At 49.3% G+C, this 19417-nt stretch overlaps 1 protein-coding gene across 2 annotated transcripts in view; it reads left to right on the forward strand.

Moving 5' to 3' along the window:
• MTCL1 (microtubule crosslinking factor 1) overlaps positions 1 to 19417 on the forward strand; it is a 120869-nt gene that overhangs the window by 69640 nt on the left and 31812 nt on the right. The window contains exons 4-9 of one of the 2 annotated variants that reach the window (XM_035013792.1): positions 1151 to 1210; positions 6117 to 7463; positions 8571 to 8702; positions 9858 to 9859; positions 16348 to 16468; positions 18880 to 19110. In XM_035013792.1, the coding sequence (XP_034869683.1) occupies positions 1151 to 1210; positions 6117 to 7463; positions 8571 to 8702; positions 9858 to 9859; positions 16348 to 16468; positions 18880 to 19110 (1893 nt within the window). The remainder of the gene's footprint in view (positions 1 to 1150; positions 1211 to 6116; positions 7464 to 8570; positions 8703 to 9857; positions 9860 to 16347; positions 16469 to 18879; positions 19111 to 19417) is intronic. The other variant, XM_035013791.1, reaches the window with a different exon arrangement.

Raw genomic sequence — 19417 nt, forward strand, 5'->3', positions numbered from 1 at the left:
GCACTTTGAATGTAAACAGAACTGAATTCATTACCTTAGGTCTGACCCTGATGTAAGTGACTTGTGTGGGAGCCTCCTTCCCAGGCTGTTTGGGCAGGGGGAGTTGCAGCAAAGGAATGTGCAGAGAGGCTCTGAGCCCCCTTGAGATGAACTCCCAGAGGATCCAAGGTTCCAGGTCTGTGCCTGGTGCCTCATGTAGGGCAAGGCTGCGGATGGGAGGGGGCAGCTGTCAGGGAGAACCCCTTCCCTCTCACAGGCTTGCTGGGGTCTGAATGAGAACCGGCAAGTCTTAAACTTTCCAAACTGCTTTCTCCTGGCTTGTCTCAGGATTCCGTTCATCTTTTCAGGTTTCACATACTTTTGTCTCCCCCCTAGGATGCTTCTCGATCTGCTGGCCAGTTCTTTCAGTCTTCATAGCTTACTTTAGCAGGGACTGTCTTGGCTCCCTGCTATTCCATTTCAGACATCCCTGATCCTTTTATTTATATTCATGTTTGTATTTCAGACACATTTCTTGCTGATAGGAGGCAGAGGTGCACTGCACCGTATGTAAAACTAGGCAGGGACCCAGCCCACTGAAGGGACACAGCCACAGCCACGTCACATGAATAACTTATGGACTTAACAAGAACTTGAAGATGTAGGTTTAGTCATGAATTGAAGGGGGCTGCGTTGCAACCTGGATTAGGTTTTCTCCATAAACACAGGCCACCCTTCTCTCCCTTCCTACCACTGTGTTATCTGGTCATTTACCCATAGGCACTCAGGAAGCACCAATTAATTTTGATATTTGCCCCCCAAAAACGTAATTATCATGGAAGGTAAAGCAGCTCCAGAAATATTACATATCTGTTTTCAAAACTTTCTACCATCTTCCCCCCACTATTATCCACAAATTATCCAAACCACCCTCCCTTCTCATTAAACTGAATAATTGAGGAATACTCCAAATACAATCATGAGGGTTCAGAGGCCTAGCCAAGCCTATTCAACAGCATTTAAACATTGACTCTAAGTGGTTCCTTGATTCCAGTGGAAAAAAAAAAAGTGCCTCGGTCCATTGTGTGTATCCCCTACCAGTGGGGATGGTGTGAGCCTGGTGCCTGCATGTGACCCCTCTGTAACAGAATGTCCCTTGGATCTATTTCAGAGTTCCCTGAAAAGAAGAGGCAGCCGGGAAACGTACAAAGAAAAGAAAACCCTTAACCAGGTAAGCAGAGGGATCCTTCTCATGTTACAGCTCCTCAAGGGGCAATCACCTTATTCTGAATTGTCTCAAAAGCATTAGCATTGCCTTTAAAATATTCAAAGAAACATTACTTGCCAAAAAATGGGGACTCACTCAAAACCTCCACGGGGTGAAAACGTTCACTCTAAACCACCAGCTCCTCTGTTTTGTTTCTCACACTGATGAGCTGGTGACGTCTTCAAGAAAGACAAGAACAAACGGACTCTGTGAAACATAATTTGGTGTAATTCAGGGCTCTCTGGTAGTACTCACAACTGGTGAAATGTATTCTGGCTTTCAAAGTCATTCACACAGTAAAATAATACAGCTACTGTGGTGTTGGGTCATTCATAAGGCATTGTTTTCAGTGTTGGGTTGGTTTTTTGGGGTTTTTGTTTTTGTTTTTGTTTTAATGTGCAAGCTGAACAGTATCCCAAACTGTCCTAATTGAACGTGCAGTGTTCTCTCCGGGGGATGGTAAAAGCATCAGCCTTTCCGTGTACACAGTTTGTGTTCTGCAGAAATGCCTGAGCTCTTCTGAACACTTGCTTTACTAGATTCCTTACTTTTTTTTTTTTTGGAAAAAAAATGAATGCTGCTGGTATTAGGTATCAGAGAGAACAAAGGCAGGAGTGGGTGTCAGCTCCCCGAGCTCTCAGAGCAAGTAGTAATTAGAGAGGCGCAAGAAGTCTGGGTAACAAGAGCTCTACCGGCCTGCCCTGTGAACTCCACCCTCGATCTGCTTTGTTGTGCCCTTAGCCAAACTCACTGATGCCCGGAATGTCCTTCAAGGAGGACTGGGCCATGGGAACAGTAGGAATGCCCAAGATTAACCTTTCTTCTCTGCCCTCGCTCCTCTCCTTATCTCACTTGGCGCCCGCTAATAACGGGGAAATAAAAAACTGCAGTCCCTGGGCTGGGGGCTTGGAACCTCCTGGGCTTCGAGGATGTCTCAGCTTCCTGGCTCTTGAGCAGGGCAGATCTCCCCTAGGAGGGTAAGCACTTCCCCGTTCCGGACTGAGTGGCATGGCGCCGCGTTCACCAGGGGGTCGCTCGGGCTGAGAACGGCCACCGCTGCCCCTGGCAGGCTCTCAGAACTCCTCTGGGCACCGGGAATGTGTTACGTTCCCCCTCCGCCTGCGCTATCATTGAGAAAAAGGAGTATTCTGTCCAGCAGAGTGGTGGACCCGAGCGCCTTGGAAACTGCAGGTCTGCAACCAAAACTCAAAGGAAACCAGCACCCCGGCACAAGGTAGGAATGCGAGTAGTCAGCGCTTGGGGTGCTGGCTAGATGTCAGACTTGCAAGCCAAAGAATATATACCCAGAGCGATATATTTTTGCTGCTTGACAAGGCCTTTCCAGCTGCTGCTGGTGGTGGTGGTGGTTGTGTTGGTGGTGCTGGTGGTGGTCCCCTGTGTGTCCTCCTCTCCGTGCTGTGCTTGCCTTCTCTGCCTGTGACAGGACCCGTGTGGTGTGGAAAGTTGGGATCGTCTGCTTTCATACTGCATTCCCGGAGCTATCTGATGATTTCTTGAAACCAGAGCTTGATATCCTTCAGCTTAGGATTCAGCCTAGACCCCTCCTCTGGAATTTTGGCAGGGTTTTAGAAAGTGTGTGGTTACAAGATTAGATGGGGACCCAGCCTCCTGCTACTCCAGCTGAGGCTGTGATTCCCCATCTTATGAGAAGGAGTGGCCCCCTGCTCCCAGAACAGGCTGAGCCTGGCTCCCTGGGCCTCCTCTCTCCCGCCCCGCCCCTCCCCCGCCGGGCCCTGGCAGGCGCAGCGCCCAGCTCCAACCGCCTGGACCAGTGTGAGCAAGTCTGACCCTTTCGCTAAATGCACACACACTCTTGGCTTAAAAGATTGTCTTTGGAAAACTGCTTTAACATTGGTGGCAGGTCTGGTGTCGTTCATGGGTGTTGAGTAAAAACGATAGCATGCTTGAATTGCGTCAGAATTCCTGGTGTATGTGTAGTTTCTGTTTTTAAGGAACAAGAAGACTTTTTGGATACTTTATCAGTCCTCAGGTAATCTATGAATCAGACCCTCCTTAGGGTGTGTTGTAGAATCTTCTTTAACGGACTGGGGTCTAGCTAGGTTCAGGAAGAAGGAAGAGAACAGTTCTGGTTTTAGTCAGACTTGGGAGTGGTGGATGGGGGAGGGGGTTGGAGGTTTAAAGTTTCTAGAAATCAAGGTGATGTGAGGGCTCTTTGGGATTGTCTACCCTGAGCACTTAGAGCTGAGGGTTTCAGAACCATTGGGTAAGGCCGGCGTTCTGCAGGCCACTCAGAGATCCTACCCCTTTTCTCAGTTTCTCAGTTCAGCTTTTGTGGGGAGGACCCTCAGGGAAGATCACCTGAGACTCCCAGATCTTGGTCTGAGACCAAAACCTCCTGAGCTATGCAGGTAACGCTGCCCCTTGTCTGCGCATTTCCAGCCTATTCTCCCACTGACCAGGGCCTCAGGAGCTGCAGGTTTCTATGGAAGTGCGTGGGGTGGGGCATTGATCACAGCAGGTGGTCCTGCCCATTCCTGGGTCTGCCCAGGCTCCAGGTGGGCGGATGGGGGCGTTCCCTTTGGGCTGGCGACATTCTCTTCCACAAAATCAGCTGCTGTCCTCAGGCACAAAGGCGGATTCTGTGCTTCGGGGTGGAGACAGGATCATTTAGGTGATTTTGGACAAAGGACACACCGCTGGCTATGAAGTGGAATGTTGGGGCTGAGGGCATGGGCTGTCTCACATCCTAGGCTTTTCACTCCCAAATTAATCCATTTACAAAGTGTTGACAGTCTGTCTCCATTGGTATTTATGTTTGCTTATTTAAACTCCGTTCCTTCATGTGAACTGCAGCGCCCTCTCTGTATATTTGGATGCGTAGACTTCTTGCAGATCTATGTTTATCAAATAATTGAAAGGGTGCTTTTGATCTGTTCTTGAAAGTTTTAAGGAACTGGGGTCATTTATTTATTTATTTATTTTTAAAGAGTTTTATTTATTTATTTGACAGAGAGACACAGCGAGAGAGGGAACACAAGCAGGGGGAGTGGGAGAGGGAGAAGCAAGCCTCCCGCGGAGCAGGGAGCCCGATGCGGGGCTCGATCCCAGGACCCTGGGATCATGACCAGAGCCGAAGGCAGACGCTTAACGACTGAGCCACCCAGGCGCCCCAGAACTGGGGTCATTTAAAAGTAACGTGCCAGTTTCTGATACATAGTGGATTCTCAGTATTCACTGAAAGAATGAACGAATCAACAAACAAGTATGCTTTACCCTTAGTCTTAGGATTATATACATCTTTTATAGCCCCGTGGCACTGGCTCACAGTTGGCCTTAGATTTTTCCTTGAGTCTTCCCTGTCACATCATTTTTTTTTTTATATGGGTTTGGGGTGCAGGAGGAGAGATCGAGGCAGGGTAGAAGGAAGACAGTTGGGAGGCACCAAGGTGAGTATTTCTGTATCTTGCGACCCAATGGTGAGTGTGCAGCAAGACCATGGCAGAGAATGAGCCCTGTTCTCTGAGTGTGAAAGCTGCCTCTAACTCCCCTAGACCATTTGAACACAAACAATGACCTGAAAGTTCATTCTCCCCCAGTGGGTTGACTTGTTCGGAGACTGGTTTGATGCCTCTCCCTCCCTGGGGGCTGATGGAGTATGGCTACCATGGACCATGTTGTTGAGTCTCTCTGGGGGATGGGGAACCCTTTGCCAAAGTCTTTGTCCCCACAACAGCCTTTTGAAACTTGTGATAGCCAATCAGAGAGGAATGATTCATGAAATCGGTCATTTTTCCCATTCACCGAATGGGACTAGTGAAACATTTGTGCAGGCCCACATCAGAGTTCATATAGTTCCCAGGCATTGAGATCTACCCTGGGAAGGCCCAGTCAGCTTTCCAAACGGTCCATAGCATGCCTCCAGGACCTCAGCCAAGCGGTGTGGCCTTTTAGTAGCAGGGAGTCTGCTTTGGTGACTCTCCAGAGTCCTCTAGTGATTCCAGTGAGAACCTTTTCTCTGGTTCTGAAACCCCTAACTCTGGCCTTGGGTTTCTGGATTTCATTTCCTGCTGTGTTACAGCAAGTAAGGGGGTGGAACAGAAGCAAAGACTCTGACGTTGCCCTTGCCTGGTGAAAGGTTGCAAGTAACCTGGGTGTTAGGTCTGCGGTAACAGTTCATCTTAACCGCAAGAGCGTGGTACTTACTCTACACCACAGCTTCCAAAGCTCCCTCCTGCCCGTTATCCCATGTCCTTGTCCTCGTGTCATCCTTGTGATATGCTGGGGGTGGGGAAACCAGAGGAGGAGTAGAGGTGATTGCCACGTCTCAGTGTCTCAGCAGATCAGTACAATGATCAGGGCCTCCCCATCCTGGCTTACCTGTGGGCTGCTGGCCACTTTAGGTGAGGGAGGTCCACAGTGGAGGAAGTGAGTGGCAGCAGGTAGAAGTAGCTACTGACGCCTGTCAGCTGTACCAGGCTTAGTGAGGGGTTCTGGCATCTCTCACTGGTGCTGGTGATTAGTCGGATTGGACCCACAAAGTAAGGAGGGACCGCCGCGTTGCCAGCAGGCACTGGGTCTCATTTTATTCTGCGTCCTCTGCACTCATCATCTGTACCATGGATTCCATGTGCATGTTTTTCCCAAACGAATTGTTTGGTTTCTTTGGTTTCTGTGACAAAGCCACAGACCATAGGCCTTTGCAGTGTCTGCCCCATGAAGGCCTGGGCTCATGTCGGCATTGTCTTGGCTCCTTTGACCTGGAACTCGACACACTGTTGTAAAGATCATGGTTTGTGTGTGTGTGTGTGTGTGTGTGTTGGGGGCGAGGTGCGAGGGAAATCACCACAAACACGAACATGTGGTATTTTTAAGTGTTCTCTCTTGGCAGGATGACAGTGCTGATTTGAAGTGCCAGCTTCAGTTTGCCAAAGAGGAAGGCTCCCTGATGCGTAAGAAGATGGCCAAGCTGGGGAGGGAGAAGGACGAGCTGGAACAGGAGCTCCAGAAGTACAAGGCCCTGTATGGAGACGTGGACAGCCCTCTCCCCACGGGGGAAGCGGGTGGGCCGCCCAGCACCAGGGAGGCCGAACTGAAGCTGCGGCTGAAGTTGGTGGAGGAAGAGGCCAACATCTTGGGCCGGAAGATCGTAGAGCTGGAGGTGGAGAACCGAGGCCTCAAAGCGGAGATGGAGGACCTGCGGGTCCAGTATGAGCGAGAGGGTACAGGCCGGGACCACATGGCAAGCATTCCTACCTCACCCTTCGGCGACTCCCTGGAGTCCTCGACGGAGCTCCGCCGGCACCTGCAGTTCGTGGAGGAGGAAGCGGAGCTGCTCCGGAGGTCCATATCCGAGGTCGAAGACCACAACCGGCAGCTGACGCATGAGCTGAGCAAGTTCAAGTTTGAGCCCCGGCCGGAGCCAGGGTGGCTGGCGGAGGGCATGAGCAAGGGCGCACCCAGTGGGGCCCCTCTGCAGGAGGAGCTCAAGTCGGCGCGGCTGCAGATCAACGAGCTGAGTGGGAAGGTGCTGAAGCTGCAGTATGAGAACCGGGTGCTGCTGTCCAACGTGCAGCACTATGACCTGGCTGCCCACCTGGGCCTGCGCGCCCCGAGCCCCCGGGACAGCGACGCGGACAGTGACCAGGGCAAGAAGGAGAGCGACGGGGAGGAAGGCCGCCAGCCCCAGCCCAAGCGGGAGGGCCCTATTGGCGGCGAGAGCGACTCAGAGGAGATGTTCGAGAAGACGTCGGGCTTTGACAGCGGAAAGCCGTCGGAGGCAAGTGAGCCGTGTCCGGCCGAGCTCCTGCGGGTCAGGGAGGACACCGAGTGCTTGGCAAGCATAAAGCACGAGGCTGAGCGGCTTGAGCGGACCATGGAGCGCCTCATCACGGACACCGCCGGCTTCGGCGACAATGTGGGGCTGCGAGGCAGTGGTGAGGCCTCACTGGGGCCTGACGTCCAGGGGGCAGGGGAGACGGGGGAGACGGGCGAGACAGGCAAGAAGGAGCCCCCGCTGCTGGGGACCATCAACTCGAGGATGAAGGTTTTTAGGAAGGAGCTGCAGGCCTTCCTGGAGCAGGTGAACAGGCTCGGGGACGGCCTGAGGGAGCGCCTGGAAGACCTCTCCCCCTTGCCCCACCTCACAGAGTCTTCCAGCTTTCTCTCCACTGTGACCTCCGTGTCCCGGGACTCCCCCGTCGGGACCCTGGGGAAGGAGCTGGTCCCGGACCTGCAGGTAAGGGGGCTCCTGGCTCTGCCTCCCTGCTCCGTTTTGCTCTTCCTCCTTCTTGCTGGCATTGCTGCACTTGAACTCATCCTGCTCACAGCTGCTTGGTTATGATTTCAAACCTGCATTGTACTAAAGCCTCAAGCGTCAACCAAATCCTTTCTATTGGTTGGGTTTCTGTTTTTTTTTTTTTTAGTTTTCTTTTATTTCCTTGTTTTCTTTTTCCTTTTTCCTCTTTTTTTTTTTTAACTGCGCCGCTGCTCTTGGCTTAGAGGCCCTCCCTCATGACACAAGGCTCACCCCAATGGCAGCAATAGGGATCGACGCAATCCATCCTTTTTCCTTTTTCCTTTTTTTTTTGGTGTCTCAAATGACCAGCTATCTCGATGAAGAAGCAGAGGAGTTTAAAACAAAGTACAAACTCATTTCACAGTCAGGACACTTAGCAGACTGGCTCAGGAGCATGTGCATCCCTACCTGGGTTGATGGCCAGAGGGATGCAGTGCAGGTCCGAAAGGCCCTAGGCAGCCAGGCCCACCCGCTCCCACTGGAAGATGAGCCAAAGTGGGGAGAGGAGCCGGCCCGGGAGAAGGATGGCGCTGATGGAGAAAGTAGCTTCCCTCCCCAAGCCGAGGGTGAGGGCGGAGTGGAGTGGCCCTCCAAGGACTGCTTTCCTATGCATCGCCCTTGGGTGCATGACCCAGCTGCCGCCTGGATTATGGCTTTTGCTGCTCGACCACAAGCGAGGAAGGAGGAGCCTTGTTTCCGTATCCTTCATGGGTAGTGTGCTTGCGGTTGAGTCTTTGATTCACGCATCCCCATTGCATGCGCCTCATAACCAGTGTTCTGCCTTCTTCCCCACTCTGTTTCTCTTGTTTGCTTTTCAGATCTTTCAGCCATTGTTTTGCTCATCCTCATTTTGGTTCTGTTCTCGTCCCTCTCGTTGGCACTGTGTCTGTTCATGCTTTTCCTCGTCCGGTGGTGGTTTCCATTGTCTACCTTACATATTTTTGTTTTCTTCAGCACCTCCCCTCCCTGCCCCACCCCTCTTCTCCTTTGTTGTTTATTTAAAATTAAAAACAAAACAAATCCAAATCCCTCCCATGCACCTAACAGTCCAAACTGAGAGGTCAGCCGGAGTGGCAGCCGGGGCAGGAGCGCGGGGATGAGCCGGAGCCGCTGCACCGCCGAGCCGACGGGGACGCTGGGAGCTGCCGGCTGGGAGGCCAGAGCTGCTTCAGTGTAGAGGTCAGCAACCACCTGGCCCCACCGGCCAGCAACCCCTGCCCTCCCAACCCTCCTTTGGCTGTGTGGCTGGCTGTGTGGTGTTTCCTACCTGGGTCCAGGGCTGTTAAGGGACATGGTGGGCGGGTATGGAACCAGGCGGACTCCCCCGAAATCAGAGTCCATTGCATGCAACTGGAATGGGAGGGTCCGCACAGGGTGAACGCGGGCAACCGCCAGCTCCCCTTGTCAGACAAGCATCGTCCTGCCTGTGGACGCCTGGAAACACACACAGCAAGGCATAGGGGACTGATTTGTGAGTGTTACGTAGCTTTCTGTCAAACAGGAAAGAAAACACGCATGAAAACCAAGCACTGTCTTTGCTGGGCTGGAGGAAACTGTCCTTCCCTGTGTCTCATGTGGCCTGTCCTGTAGTTTCCAGTGACAGGGCTCCAGCCAGTGGGCAGAATCAGGGCGTGGACTCCCAACCTGGGGGCTGCAGCATTCTCTGTTGCTGTAGCAACCTCTTGTCAACAAAGCTCCCAGCCCCTATAAAGGCTACCAGAGGGACTCCATCATATGAAACAGTTGTCAGCAGCCCTGTCAGTGAAAGCTCTTCCTGGCAAGTAATTCTACCCATGACAGAGACAGGTGTCACCAAGGAATGAATCCCTGGCTCTGATACTGCTGGTCAAGGCGGGTTATTGCAGGAGTAGGGCACCATGAAAAATTATATTTTTTAAAGATTTTATTTACTCATTTGAGACACAGAGATACAGAGAGAGAGAGCGAGCATGAGCAGGGAGAGAGGCAGAGGGAGAGGGAGAAGCAGACTCCCCACTGAACAGGGAGCCCGATGTGGGGCTCGATCCCAGGACTTGGAGATCATGACCTGAGCCGAAGGTAGACGCTTAACCGACTGAGCCACCCAGGCGCCCCACACCATGAAAATTCTTAATTCATCAGTCCCAGTAGGGGTGTTACTGCTCAGCTTCAAGGGATCCTGGTGGCTCCCAGACAGCAGGGGTGACAAAGACAAGGGACTCACTCCTGTAAGCACACTGAGCTCACTCAGCAAAAAAGTCAGGCATTTGACTACGAAATGATGCTCACAGAGGCACTTGGGGTAGAGCCGCGCCTGCGCCTTTCCACTCAGCTTGTGGCCAGTGCCTTGATGAGCTGTGGGTCCCACGGTCCCAGGTGGGCACACGGGACTGCTGGCTCACCCAGACCCAAGGTCCCCGATCTCTAGTCTGGGCTCTTCCCTTGTCCTGTAGGAGAGTACGTCACATCTCTACCCTCATTGATTTGGGCACACAGTGACATGAAAACTGCCCTTGAAAAGCTTACATAAAAACAAGTGTGGGTTTAGGGATTGGTGTGTCTTATATCTCTATGAAACTTCTATAGGAAGCCCCTGCAATCAGCCTGTGCTCCACACATGGGCTTCATCTGAGAATGCTGGTTGCTTTGGCAGTAGCAAACTCACAATTATGTACATTTCAAAACAATTGAATGATTCGTCTCCAGGATGACACCCTCAGGAAGACAAAATTCCTAGTCTTCAGTGAACACTGCACCACTAGCTCTTTCTAGCAGGGATGCCATGCTGTGCTAGAATCCACTCTGGCAGGGGCATCCGGGGCCCCAGCTCTGTCCATGACCAGCTCTGTTTCTCAAGCAAGTCTCAGCCTCTGTTTTTGCATCTGTGAAATGGGAAGAAAAATACTGTCCTACCTGCCTCGTGTGATTATATGTGGATGATTCTCAGAGCTGAGGAGCTATTGGCTGAGAAAGCACCATGAACAGTGCTTAATGCTGTGTGAACGTAAAGTCTGACTGATAATAAAGAGGGAAGGGTGTCCTGCCATTGAAGACTGCCAAGTGGGAAGGGCTGTCACAGCTCCCCTAGTTGTGGGCCCAATTTCCTCTGCCCACTGTAGCCCTTTCTCATTTTTCCCTGGCTGTTTCCTGATCTACACAAGCACAGCTCTTGCTGAACATGGCAGCCCCGTTCTCTGGGAGAGCAGTTTGAGGCTAACTCCCGCTTCCTTCCCATATGTTCATCACTCAGGGCATGTCACACATCACCTTGTTTAGCTAAACGCTGATAAGATGTTGTTTAACACTGGGGCGTTGATAAGTTTCCCCGTTGCCTGACATACATGCGCATGGCCTCTCGTAGCTTCAGAAACCAGCAACTTTGGAGAGAGAAACCTAGTTCGTTGACTCAAACCGAGTGTTGTGGGAATATAAACCTCCACAAGAGGTAGATTAGCAGAGCTAGCTGGTGCCACGTGGCAACTTGGGATCACTGCACAATACAGCTCAGAAGGGAATGTCAGATCTTCAGGTGAATTCCTCCATTCTGTAAATGAGAAAATGGAGGTCTGAGAGTGAGGCGGCTTGCCAGTAAGCCCCTGGGGGTTTGGTGGGTGAGCTGGGTCTAGAATGGTCTCCCCAGGCCTGCTTCAGCCATCTCCCCACCCTGCCATGAGGAGCACTGCTTGGAAGAGTGCCGTTCACTCGAGGTCACTCAGGTGACTGACTGCACACCAGCTCTCTTGCCATGCTCTGTTGCTTCCCTTAAACATCTGTTCAGTTTCCTTTAATTTTACGAAGTGAGAAAGTTAAAAAGCTCATGGTGAAAGGCAAGTCCCAGACAACATCATCTCCTAGAAGGGGGAATAGTATTCACTGGGACTGAAACATCCTTTGTTCTGACTTCTTTATCCACTATGGCATTTCACACAGAAGACTCAATTATGTATGCAAACATGTTGTATTTTTAAATACTTTTTAAAAGACAAAATGTATTCTAGGACCACTTGGATAGCTCTGTAGTTTTTCTTTTTATGAGAGGAGCCCAACATAGATCCGTTGCAGAGTCGGGGTCTTAGAGGAGCTGCTGGGTCCCTGGGGTGGATGTCCCCTGCTGAGTTTGGTCTTCCAGTATTACACTGGGTTAAAGAATTGGACAATGGACAGTGCTAGAGGCAGAACTCTTAAAAGCGTTTTAGTGAAAACATCCCCAGATCCATTGCCCACAACTTTCCAATGAGGCTATCATGGAAACGGTACACGGAGAGGAGCTCCCATCAGTGAGCAGGGCAGCCTGACCCAGAAGCTTCTCTCAATGGAGCCTCATGCACACAGCCCGACACCACAGAGCACCACCGTAACTGCAGAAAAGGTGAGCTCAGACACTTTCATCTAGAATGAGTCCAAGACTGAAGCCGGTGTACCTCGAGCAGTGTTCTTCCTTCCTCTTACATTGCCCTTGAAATTACGAATTAACTGTGCAAGCCGATTACTACTGTACACATGTGAATTTCCTTTAGCTCTGCCCTTAGTTCCTTGGGATGGGGAGCTGATAGGACACCTAGTACCAACAGCTTAAAAGAGGAAAAAAACTTTCTGTATTTAAGCTGAAGTTTTAACAAAGGATCAATTTCTCAAGTTCCATTTGTGAAATGCCTTCTCTGAAACCTATGTAGATTTTCATATTTGGGGTAAGAGGAGAGAAAGTGTATTCCTATTTTGGAAGATTTGGGTATTTGGGCCAGATTAAACCACTACTCCTAGTACTAGCACCAGTAGCAGCAAGAACACCAAGAAGGAGAAAAGGAAAAACCACCTTCGAACAATTGTAACATTTCAGGAGATGACAGATCTGTGCAGCAGAAGGCCTGCTGCTTAGTACACACACTAATCTTAGGGAGGGAAGGGAATATCCACACAGCACTCTTAAAACAGTTATAGGCAGAACAAGCTGAAGTCAGAACGCACTAATACCCACTAACCCATTAATGCAAGCACACCAAGAAAAAAAAATTTTTTTTTCAGAAGGACAGGTATTTCTGGTGCCTATTCATCTCAGTAGTTGTTAGCTAGATTCTCCTATCATGCACCAGATTTCTTCCCTGACTTTCCTCCCTGTGGCTCCTGACAAATCTGCTGAGAGATTCCGACTTGTTAAGAGAGAGCAGTGTATAGGATATGCAGCTGGGAATGTGCAGGGTGCCTTAAAAATAGTTCTGAACGAGAAGTGGCCAAGCGTGGGCCCTGGTCACATTTCAGATATAAATGAAACCAAGCCCATGCCCAGAGGGATTGAGTTTCTAGATCAGAAATCTCAAAGAGCTCTCTTCCCTAGCTCCACCTTTGATCCCTTAATCAACAACACACATGAAGCATTTGGGACCCCTCATGCCCCAGCTGTGAAATACCAGCCATGATAAAATGATGTGGGGTTTTATGCCAAGTATGTGTACACATGTGTTGACCTTCTCTATGGCTTTGGATAAAGCAGTAACAAAACTGGCCAGAACAAAATGGAACTTGCCAGAAAATGAAGTCTTGGGGATAGAGGTAGAAGAGAGTCCTAATATTTAAGGAGCATTGCTAATAGTGAGTATAACGAAAAGCATTCCTGTTTTTGCTTCGAGATAATGCAGGTAACTTCTTAAGTGTGGAGAGTGATCTATAAGCCACTTTCTGTGAAGAGGTCCAGGAAATTCGCATTGTAAATTGGTGTAGAACTCAACCACATGGGGAAAGCATGGGCGGTGGCGTTCAGAACACTGCCAGGGAAGGTGGTTGTGACGTCGAGCTTGATATGTCTCCTTGGCCTTGGGATCAAGTAAGGATGGTATTTGTTTCAATAGACTGCCTTACGTAGAGAGGTCAAGATGAATTTGTTTGATGTGCAATCAGAATCTTAGGTAAGTGGGCAAAGGATGGCTTTTAGAATCAACCCTTTGGGAATATGGTGATGAAGGGAAGTATCTATTTTCTAGAGGAGGTCTATGTGTCATGTGAACACTTGGCTCCAAATGTATGTGGTTGGATGCAGTTGTGTGGCCGTGGAATAATTCTGGACTGAAACTTTGACTGTAGCATGTTTGTATTTTGTTTTTTTAACACTGGAGTGACGGCATCCCAGCTAGGAACACTTACTTGTCTGAGGGGTTTTAAGACTCCATTAGCAAAAATGGACAGTAAAGTAAAATGTGTAGCAGATGAAGAGGATCGCACAGTTTCTGTTGTTGACCCATCTCCACGGATGACAGGGAGCCACTGGAGGTAAATCAGGTGCCCCAGATGAACAACTTCATAGGACTTCAAGGGTCCTTTTCTGTGACCCTTCAAAGATGTGGTTCCAACAAAGGGACACATTTTTTAATCAAACAGTGCTGTGGTATGAGGCTCATATATTTGTTTAAAATAAATCAGCTTATGTACATTATTTATTAAGATTAAAACCAAACTACTTCGGTTTCATATATAGAAACTAAATTAATAGATCTTGGGTTTTCTTGAAAGATAGGCTTGATTAGGATGCCTTTTTCAACATCTCTGCATAGGGAGCCTCGGGCTAGTATCACATGTATCCAAATATGGAGGATTTTTATATCTTAAATGTATAGACTAATGAGTAACTGAAAAAAGTAAAGCTGGGAAGAGAGTAGCCTGGGTCACCTAAAGACACTCCTGTGCAAAATACCTAAGCTGCCAGAAGGGACACCCCAGGAGGGCAGGGATTTGGGGCAGCTTTATGTACTCGTAAATCCCCAGTACAGTGCCAAGCACTATAGGTGCTCAATAAGTACTTGTTGAATAAAGTGCTGCATAAAATAGAAAATGTCTCTTAAATATGTAGCTGAATTTCCCTCAAAATTTAGGAAAATCTTCAGGGGTTGGAATTGATTTCAGAAGGGAACATCAGAACAGCAGTGTCTGTGGCTTTTAGATAAGCAGATTAGGGGGAGAGTTGCCAGAATTGGGAACCCAGAGGCTTGGGCTTTAATAGCTGCATAGGCAGAGGACACAGAGCCTTGGGCCCAACACAGGCAGAGAGCAATGACCCAGGGCCCCCAAGGGCTGCACACTGTGTAAGCCTCAACTGGAGAGACATCTGCCTGCTGGTAGAGGGAAGCTTGTCTACCAGCATGAAGTCTCCCCCACATAACCATACTGGCAGCCAGCCTCACCAGGATCAGGCTTTGAACTGATGTCACCGGTGGCCTAGGAGTCCCCAAGGAAAGGAGAGTTGATGTTCTGTCGCTGGCTTCTGCAAACACAAACCCCATCTGTAGGCACATCCTAAACCCAGGTTACATACAGGATCACAGCTAACTCCCCAGTGAAGATGAGCTCACAATGCAAAACTGCAAACATACAAGCCAAAAATACGCACCTGGATCAAGAGTCAGCTGATGGCCGACGGCAGGGTTCAACTCCAAGAGAGGTCTTCAGATTCTAGAATATCAGATAGATATTCAAGATACAAAGTAGGTGTGTTCACAACTATGAAAGGCAGGCAAACACGAGAAAAGATTAAATCATTACTGTAAAAGACCACACATACTAAAAAACAATAAATTAGTTCTCTTAAAAATAAGAAATTAGTCATTGGGATAAATTAGTGTGGAGAAAAATGCCTCTTTTCAGAGAGAACCAGAAGCCTGGCCTAGTAGATATAAAAGTTATAGTAATCATATCTAGTAATGAGAAACTCAAAGAGGCATGAACGTCCTCAGTAGTTCTTGATTTCTTGAAAGAAGGATGAGCTTAAATCTCAAGCTTTCAAAAATGTTACCCAAAAGTTGGCGGATCCCCCGCATCTCTGATTTTCTGTCTCTATCCTTTTTCCCGTAAGCTCTCAGTCATCCCTTGTGCTAAAGGAAGAGATCTGCTTCCCCCCCCCCCGCCCTGCATTTCCTGTTCTTGGAGCATGAATTTCAGTCCTGACAACCCAGGTCACATCCAGTTAGGACGAGCGAACAGTGTCCTCTGTGAGAAAGAACAGATTAGTTCATCAGAATGAACCAGTAGGATGACACCTATTTTAATTGCAGCAATCCACTGTAGTTCCCAGATTTATGAAGCCCCGTCTTCAAGTAGCATAAACAAGTGGGTAAAACGTCATGTTTCGATTTTAACGATGCCCGAGATTTTTAAATATAACCATTTCCCTTTCTTAAAAAATACACTTAAAACATAATAGCTCCTACTTCTCGATCATTGCCATTTGGACATAAAAGGCACAAAAGACAGGCTTTTACCAATAGGTAGACTTTACCAGTAAAGCGCATAAAAAAGGATTCCTTTAACTATTTTTAACCTAAAATGTAATAGAGCAGATCTTTGCGCAGTTCTTAGGCAACGTATGCAATTCAAAGGATGTTTCTGGTCCCTGAAGGCACCCCGCCCCGCTTATCCCGAGTGCCCAGGGTAGGAGTGCCCAGAGGAAACAAAGGTACTCTCCATGGGGCAGGAAAATCTCCACTAAGCCTATGAGCAAATGAATGCTGCAACCTGGAATGAACTGGGGCAGTGAATCTCAGAGACCAACTCGTGTGAGCTGGCCATGCCACCTCTGGCTCCCTGCTCTCAGCCTGGGTGGTGGGGACCGTGGTGTGGTGGTCCAAGTTCGGGTGACAGGCACCACTACGCACCTGTCTCCCAGGTGGTTGATGAGGGTGGCTGGGGTTGCCTAGCACAGACCACCCCGGAGCCCCGGGCAGGACCTCAGGGGAATTGCCACAGGACTCACTCCACTGCTGCAGCGCCGGTCCGTGCTGTGTCGCTCCATGTGTGTCCCTGGCTTGTGCAGATGTCTGTCCTGCGTCTTCCACTAAACCCCTTCCTTTATCCCACCGATCAGCTCAGGGCCCCCTGTTTTACCTGAACAGAGTGTACCGCTAGAGGAGCTGCAGGGTCAGCTTGCGCAGGCGACCAGACTGCATCAAGAGGAGACAGAGAAATTTACAAACACGATTCGGAAGGTAAATATGTAACCCAATGTCAGCACAACCAGGGCTCTGACTGCGGAGCCCCCTGGAGAGAGATGACAGAAGGAATTTGAAAGAGAGCTGTCTGTCCCACTCAGGCTCCTGGACTCCTAGGGAATCATCTAGTTGAGCTGCCCCTCGGACATGTCATAAAGAAAGCTGTCCATCTTTCTCCTCTAAAACATGCTTTTCACTATTTACATTGTGGTCTCGGGAAGTTCTTCCTAACGTCTAACCTACATTTTCCTGCAGCCGTAGCCAGCAAAGGAAAATCAAAGAGGGGCCTTCACGCACCTGGACAGGAAAGTGTGTCCATAACTTTTGTTGTCCCACGGATTTGTAAGCTTTCTCAATGTTAGGTAAATTATTTGATAGGAAATATCAACAACTCACCCTAAACAGTTGTCTTCAGAAAACTGCCGCTAATTGAGCTGCGGCCTTTTTAACTCTTCCAGCTTATCTTAGAATAACCTGTTACTGGCTAATTACCCATTATCTGTGAAATCCTTTCCCAGAGTTGCTAGGAGAAGGGATTCACAGATACGGGCACTCATTTCCTAAATAATTTAACCTTTTTTTTTTTCCTTCTGCACCAAAAATCATGTTTGAGAAAGGAGTTTATCCCTGGAGATGCTAATAGCAAAATAGCAGGGTCCCAGGTGTGTCTAGTACTTGGATTCAGGATAAAGGAGTATGTTGAAGACAAGGCTTTAGACCTTGTTTGGAGGGGGTGAGAGGTCATCCAGGCTTGTTTAGAGGGAACAAGGGTTGGTGTTCCCTAACGTATCCCTAACATTCCCTAACGTATCAGAGGGAAGAGGACCAACTCTGGGCCTTGGGATGTGCTTGGAGACATGGAACAGAAAGAAGGTGGCAACCAGGGCAGTGGGGAGGTCAGAGCCAGTCAGAAAGGAACATTTCCAGGAGGCTTCAGATGAGAGGACAAGAGAACATCCCCTCCCAGCGCGGCACCTCCACCAACTAAGACTAGCATCTCTGGCATACCTGCCATGAGCTAGGCGCTCTGCACATCTTGAGTTAGCCGCCGAGGAAGCTGAAGCCTTCCCAGTCAGTCGATGGCTGACATAATACTGCAAGTAAATTGCAAACGCTGGATTTCCAGTATGGTAGGCTTCCCCCCTCCTTGCTCGTCCTGCTTTTGTGCCCACAGGGAAGAGAATCCGCGGGACTCCGAGGACTGCCAACAAAGTGAATTAAATCACCACTATTTTGTGTTCTCTCAGCTTGAAGTGCAAAAAAGATCTGGTATTATGACGGTGGCTGCACAAGTCTCTGTGCAGACCCGGGATCTTCCCAGAGCTGCCTCTCACTCTTCACTGGCGCTAGCACAGCACATGTTGGTGTTGCCCGCGAGCAGCCATAGTCCCATCCCCATGGTTTCTGAGCACCGATCGAGTACTTTAGGAAAATAAGACAAAACAAAACTCAGTGCCTTGGTGTTTGGCCAAGAGGGAGTGTTAAATCGGAAGAGGACAGCTGATAACTACAAGGCTGGCATTCGAACCCTTTTTTTCTTTTTCAGTCTTTGGAACAGAAAGCTTTCATTTAGCTTCTATTGATATTATTCTTGTGCCCTTATCTGTGCAATAAGATTTTATTCACACCACTTGGCTTAGTCATTATCAACATAATCACTGTTTATTGCTTGGAAGAGTGCCTGTACCCATGTTGAAAGCAGGAACTTAGCATAGAAATGGAAGACACTTCTTTTTCAGCAATGCTTTATTTCCCTAAGAGTTACTTGTGGCCAATAGGAATGGGGAGTCCTAAGTGTGGAAGTAGGTTTTCAGCTTGCTTTCCTGTTTGCTCCCCACCATATGCGGCAGAGGACCTTGTGTCAGGGAGAATCCCTGCTCCCCCACCCCCACCCACCCAGCCACCTCGCTCTCCCACTCTCTGTGGGCCTCTCCATCAGCTTGCTGTCTCTTTCTTCTGAGGGTTGTGCACACCAGAAGGCTCAGGAAGCCCAGGGGAAGGGTTACCACTTAACGCCCCCCCCCCCTTACAATTGCAGTGTGCCTTTTGCAAGCCCACAAACAGAGGGCAAAGGCAATCTGCACGGGAGCCAGCTGCAAGCCATCCATCTGAGAAACAATTTTCCTAAAGAAGTTTAGAGACCTCCAAAAACACCACGAGAGACTTGACAATGAGAATTGACGATAACATCTTGGTTTGAAATAGTGTTTACTTCGGAGTAAGAAAACCCTTGAGGTTTTCTAAATAGTACGCATCTCAAGGAGTTTCCTGAACTTTGGGGGCTTCTGTGTTTTCCGTGCCAGGTGCAACATGATCAAGATTGAATGACATTTTGCCAAGACTTGGTTTGGTTTGGGTGGCAAATTGGAATAGCTGCTGTCACACTCTTGTCTCTCTCTCCATTCAAGATGGAGGAGGAGCACCTCTATGCCTTGAGATGGAAAGAACTAGAAATGCACAGCCTGGCTTTGCAGAACACCCTCCATGAGCGAACCTGGAGCGACGAGAGGAATCTGATGCAGCAGGAGCTCCGGTCCTTGAAGCAGAACATTTTCCTTTTCTACGTCAAACTCAGGTGGCTGCTAAAGCACTGGCGGCAGGGGAAGCAGATGGAGGAGGAAGGCGAGGATTTCACTGAGGTACCTCCCCCACCCCACCCTCCACAGAGAGTTCATTTTCTTTGTGTCTGTTTTGTTCTTGACCCCCAGGCACTGCTGTCCCTCTATGCCCTACACACAAAGTCACATTCTGTTATTTCAAATGGTTTTTATCAAGCCCAGTCCAGGCATGGGAAATGCAACAGGTTGTCCAGTTATATTAGACCAAGAATTCTGTGCTGTCCCGTGGCCTCGTTTTCAGAGTCCTTGTCTCTAACTCCACTCTGCGGCAAAGTTGTGCGGCCATTTCTTCCCCTGCTGACCTCTGAATTCATGCACGTTGTCACCC

This window comes from Mirounga leonina, unplaced genomic scaffold (genome assembly GCF_011800145.1).
Source record: "Mirounga leonina isolate KUSES-001 unplaced genomic scaffold, KU_Mleo_1.0 Mir_167, whole genome shotgun sequence".
NCBI lineage: Eukaryota > Metazoa > Chordata > Mammalia > Carnivora > Phocidae > Mirounga > Mirounga leonina.